Source organism: Orycteropus afer, unplaced genomic scaffold, assembly GCF_000298275.1.
Source record: "Orycteropus afer afer isolate SDZICR_OR568_19922 unplaced genomic scaffold, OryAfe1.0 scaffold00334, whole genome shotgun sequence".
In the NCBI taxonomy this organism is placed as follows: Eukaryota; Metazoa; Chordata; class Mammalia; order Tubulidentata; family Orycteropodidae; genus Orycteropus; species Orycteropus afer.
The window spans coordinates 2,801,699-2,802,978 of NW_006921921.1; the positions used below are offsets into that span (position 1 = coordinate 2,801,699).

At 47.0% G+C, this 1,280-nt stretch overlaps 1 protein-coding gene across 1 annotated transcript in view; it reads left to right on the plus strand.

Annotated features, from left to right (window-relative positions):
• The window catches only part of STAB2 (stabilin 2), a 228,909-nt gene that overhangs the window by 113,888 nt on the left and 113,741 nt on the right, over window positions 1-1,280 (plus strand). Inside the window, exon 23 of the mRNA XM_007952402.1 lies at window positions 882-1,040. Coding sequence (XP_007950593.1) covers window positions 882-1,040 — 159 coding nt within the window. The remainder of the gene's footprint in view (window positions 1-881; window positions 1,041-1,280) is intronic.

Sequence of the window (1,280 nt, forward strand, 5' to 3'; positions counted from 1 at the left end):
GTACCTTCCTCATCGACATGATTGTTTACACCTGCAAAACATCAGGACCCATCCCTGGCTCAACATGATGGTTGTAGTAGTTAAAGTTATGTGTCACCTTGGCTGGGCCATGGTTTTGAGTGGCTGGGCAGCTGAATGCAGTTATTCACCATGAGATTATAATCACCTGTATGGTGGAACCTGCAGTGAACAGCTAAGTAGTTGCCTTTGGGGGTGTGGCTGCTTCCAGTATATAAGAAGAAACTTAGAGGACAGTCTCTAGCTTTTGGGCACATGTGGATCCTGCATTTGGCCAAAACTTCATCTCAGTGGCCTGCTCTGTTATCTGCCAATCTTGGGATTGTCCCTGGACTTGAACTAGTGGCCTGCCATGTTGCCCGCTGATCTTGGGACTTTGCCATTTTACCTATTATTCTTGGGTTTGTCAGCCTTGGCAGCAGCAGCTGCCTGAGTTAGGAGATGCCTCTAGCTCCAGTGTGCCTGGAATAAGAGGCAGAGCTGAAGCCCAAAGTCAAAGGCCTTCTCCCAGCCCCTAGAGCCAGAATTCTGAACTTGGACTTCCAGCCTCCTAAACTGTAAGAGAGTAAATTCCTGTTTGTTAAAGCCATCCATTGGTGGTATGTCTGTTATAGCAGCACTAGAGAACCAAGACAATAGTATTAGTCATCATGACCACAAGCTAGCCAACTCCAAGCAGTCCTACTCTTTACAATCATGGAATCTTTTCCATTCATCTTTATGTAAACATGTGTTCAATCATTCCCATTTCATTCAGTGCAAATGGGAGTTTCTAGAATGCACCTCTGGAAATCCTTTTTCCTTTGGAGTCATGTGGCTGGACTGAGGTTTCAGAGGGTGTGTTTTTTCTTTTGTTCCCACAGGCAGAATGCATCAAAACTGGCCTGGGAACACACACCTGCGTGTGCCAGCAGGGATGGACCGGGAACGGGAGAGACTGCTCTGAGATCAACAACTGCCGGCTGCCCAGCGCTGGCGGCTGTCACAGCAATGCAACCTGTTTGTACGTCGGCCCAGGGCAGGTAGGTGTGCTATGGTTGAGAGCAAGGAAGAAGCAGTGGCTTTGTTCCTCCTAGACACCGAAGCACTTTGGCTAGAACTTACTCCTGCTTGTTTTTGCTTTTGTCTTTTTAAATCATTTGTAGCAATAGAATGGGCTAATTGTCACAGCAAACCTATGATATTGTTGTTGTTGTTATGTGCTGTCAAGTCAGACCCGACTCATAGTGACCCCTCTTTGGGTTTCTAAGGCGGTATCTCTA